This window comes from Corapipo altera, unplaced genomic scaffold (genome assembly GCF_003945725.1).
Source record: "Corapipo altera isolate COAL_440 unplaced genomic scaffold, ASM394572v1 77022, whole genome shotgun sequence".
NCBI classification, from domain to species: Eukaryota; Metazoa; Chordata; class Aves; order Passeriformes; family Pipridae; genus Corapipo; species Corapipo altera.
The window spans coordinates 653-4,099 of NW_020887446.1; the positions used below are offsets into that span (position 1 = coordinate 653).

The 3,447-nt window shown below is 58.6% G+C and overlaps 1 protein-coding gene across 2 annotated transcripts; it reads left to right on the plus strand.

Annotated features, from left to right (window-relative positions):
• Nucleotides 1-1,582: 1,582 nt before the first annotated feature.
• On the plus strand, nucleotides 1,583-2,728 carry LOC113941619 (thyroid hormone-inducible hepatic protein-like). 2 transcript variants are annotated; one of them, XM_027632766.1, is made up of 2 exons: nucleotides 1,583-2,085; nucleotides 2,362-2,728. In XM_027632766.1, the coding sequence occupies exon 1, from the start codon at nucleotides 1,659-1,661 to the stop codon at nucleotides 2,058-2,060; it is 402 nt and encodes a 133-aa protein (XP_027488567.1). In that variant the 5' UTR covers nucleotides 1,583-1,658; the 3' UTR covers nucleotides 2,061-2,085; nucleotides 2,362-2,728. The 2 variants fall into 2 exon arrangements, with proteins under 2 accessions (XP_027488567.1, XP_027488568.1); XM_027632767.1 differs by having other exon boundaries at nucleotides 1,584-2,078.
• Nucleotides 2,729-3,447: the final 719 nt, after the last annotated feature.

Below are 3,447 nucleotides of genomic sequence, written 5' to 3' on the forward strand. Positions count from 1 at the left end.
GTCCCCAGAGGCACAGAGAGGATTTGGTAATTATTTATGTCCCAAGGATGGGGAGCTGGGGAGCAACTTGAGTCCCTCTGTCCCCAGAGCCCTGGGATGCCTCTGCACTTCCAAGAAGCTCTGCCGTGGGTTGACCCAAGGGATTTCCCAGACCATATAGCATCATGCTCGGCACATGGAGCTGGGGAAAGAAGGAAAAGGGAGACATTTGGAATGATGGCTTTTGTCTTCCCAGGTCCCCATTACATGTGATAGAGCTCTGCTATCCTGGAGGTGGCTGAACACCTGCCTGCCCATGAGAAGCAGTGCATTAATTCCTTGGTTTGCTTTCTTTGTGTGCACAGCTTTTACTTCCCCTATTAAACTGTCTTTATCTCAACCCATGAGTCTTCTCATTTTTACCCTTCCAATTCTCTCCCTGATCCCACTGGTGGGGGGTGAGCAAGTGGCTGCGTGGGGCCGAGTTGCTGACTGGGGTGACATCCACGGTGAAGCTCCAACCCCAGGGCAGAGGTAGCCTCCTCACGCCCATGCTGGGGGGACACTGTGATGTCCCTTCACCTCCAGGAAACTCCATGGTGGCCAGACATCCCGAGAGCATGGGACTGGCTGTGTATGCACATGTCAGTGCCACACTGGGCTCCACAACAGGACAGCCAGAGATGCCAGGGGCACCCAGAAAGGGACAAGAGAAGCAGCGGGTTCAGGTCTGAGGGGGAGAGGGCAGGTGGCAGAATAGGGAACCTGGCTGGGATATGAGAGGGGGTCAGTTGGAGAGCTGCCACCACTGAGGGTTGCAAAAGGGGTGAAGGACCCCCCGGCCTTTCCCAAAATAGAACAATTTCCTCTAGTTGCCACATCCTGCAAGATACACAGAGATAGGCAGTTCTGGCCACTGACCAGCCATGGCCTCCGATCCAGGATGAGGGTAACAGGGGCGATGGTGGCACTATCCGTGCTCCGCTGTGGGCAGTGATGGCTCCGTTCCATGACTGCAGGAGTTCTCCGTGGCGGCGTTTGGTCCCATCTCTGTCCCCATTGCATGTCCCCATGACCCCACGTAGGATTCCATGCAGCAGTGCACCCCTGCACCCCCAGTGAGGTATTACATAAGTGTCTCCTGGCGTGTCCAGGTTGGCAGTAACAGACAGGGGTTGCTCAATGTCCCTGGAGCGTTCACGTCCCAAGCGCATGGCAGCAAGAAGAGGAGGAGGTGAGGACCCCCTGGCAGCACAACTGTTTGCAGACTGTCAGCCCCGGGGGGGCAGGAGCTGGACCCACTCTCACGGGGCCCCACAACTGAACATGTAGAGGGGTAGGAGTGGGACAGAGGGAAAGACCCCAGGCGCCTTTGCTCCTTGCCGCTCCTCTGCTCCTGGCATGGGGATGCAGCAGGACCTCCGGCCAGCTCGAGTGAAGGCCACGGGGAGGCTGGGCCAGGAGAGATTGCACAGAGCCTGGGACACTGTGTGGCCGAGCTCCAGCTGGGCTGCAGCCAAGCCCAGTCCCACGGCCATGCAGCCCAGCCAAGGCAGGAGGGGACAGCAGAGGAGGGATGTGCCTCGGCACTGCATAAAAAGCCCCCATCGGGGACGGGGAGCAGGAGGCACCCTGAGAAGAGCCCAGAGCAGCGCTGCCAGAGCTGTAGGAGAGGGGCCATGGAGCAGTACTTCTCAGCCACCCAGAAGATGGAGCAGGAGGTGATGTTCCCCAGCTTGCTCCGAGGGGTCTTCCCGCAAGAGGAGGGGGCGGCCCCGGCCGCAGGCAGCCACACAGACCTCTATGAGCGCTACCAGCTGCTCAAGGCCATCAAGCCCATGGTGGAGAAAGGCCTGGCCTCCGTCAACGACCAGAGCCCGACCGGTGCCGACAGCGACACGGACACATCCTCGGACGGCAACGAGGCTGTGGATGCCCAGCTGGAGAGGCGCCTTTCCCACCACCTGACGGGCTTGCAGCAGGTCCTCACCCACCTCACCAGGGACACCAACGCCCTCACCCGGAGGTACAGCCAGATCCTGGAGCAGATCAACCTCAGCGAGGGGCAGCCCAGCTGGTGATCCTGTCCTGGACACCAGGTAAGAGTTGAGGGCACACAGAGCTCAGGGGCAGCAAGGCAAGGGGTGGTGTCCCTGGAGAGGTCCCCAACACTGCAAAGGGGTGGGAAGCTCCTGGGAAGGGCCTTGAAAGGGGAGCTGTCCCCTCGAATGGGGGCAGGTACCCATCTCCATGCTGCAGAAGTGGGCACATCCCATCCCTCCAGGCAGAGACTCCAGGGCTTCGGGGTCTGTGGACCCAGGGTTGGTGGACTATGTGTCTGCCGGGGATGACCCTTGGACTTAAGGACAGCTGCCTTTGCAGGAGAGATGCTGGTGTCACAAAGCAGAAGACGTCCCATCGCTGAACATCGCAGGCTCCTCCCCGCTCCCACTCGCCCTCCTCGCACCGTGGCAGCTGATCTCCCAGGGCTGGCATTGACACCGGAGAACCAGATGCTGCCTTATCCTCATAGGAAGAAGCATCTGGCTGTGCTGGGAACTCCATTGGGAGAGCTGCAGACTCGTGCCCTCCTCTTTATTTTCAAAGAGCAGGACGAAGGTGGAGGTGTTGTGCCACGGCCCCAACCTCCAACAGTTCCTTGCAACTGCCGAGCCCTTTTCCAGCTGGTACCTGGACTCCAAGGGTATTTCCCCCAGTCTTTGTTAATAAAAGAAGCCCTGTGAAGCCATTTGTCTGTGTGGTGCTTTCAACTGGCTGGGGCTCTCATGGAGTGCCCCAGCGTGGGGCAGGGAGACAGTGGCTCTGTGGGGAGGGGACTTTCCAGGGCAATGATGGGGAATTTGAAGGGACAAAGAATCACAAAGTCATGGGATGGTTTCTTCACAGATCGTCTGGTGCAATGGCCTGCTGTGTGCTGGGCCATCCTGCACTAGACCAGGTATCTCAGAGCACTGTGCAACCACAGGGCACATGCGACCTGCCTGGGTGACCTGTTCTTTTGTCACAACAACTTCAGGCTGAAAAATTTCTTCCTTGTGTTGACAGCAACACCAGTAAAAGCACCCGGTGCCTGATTTCTGTGCACAAGAGAGCGTGAATCTGTCCAACGCTCAGCCCAGTCATGCGACACTGAGGGGCAGCAGAGCTGTAGCTCAAAGCACCTCTGGAAAGCAACCGGCAGAACTTTGGGATACATTGGAGATTCTCATCTCCTCTTGCCTGATCAGGCCATTTCTCCCAGCTGCTGAGACCACATTGACTTTGGTTTGTCCTGCCCGAGCATGGGCAGCAGGGAAAGGGTGTCCAGCCACCTGGGGTTGAGTGAGCAACTGTGGGGCCCAGGCACTCTGGAGGGGGCAGCTGGGGCCCAGATCCAGAGCTGCCTCACGTCTGAAAGGGTCCTGGTCAGATTCAAGAGAGGACAAGGACAGTTTCAAGGGGCTTGGG

Excerpts from the sequence above, each read along its gene's own strand:
- LOC113941619 (XM_027632766.1), top strand. The coding sequence starts at position 1,659 with ATGGAGCAGTACTTCTCAGCCACCCAGAAGATGGAGCAGGAGGTGATG.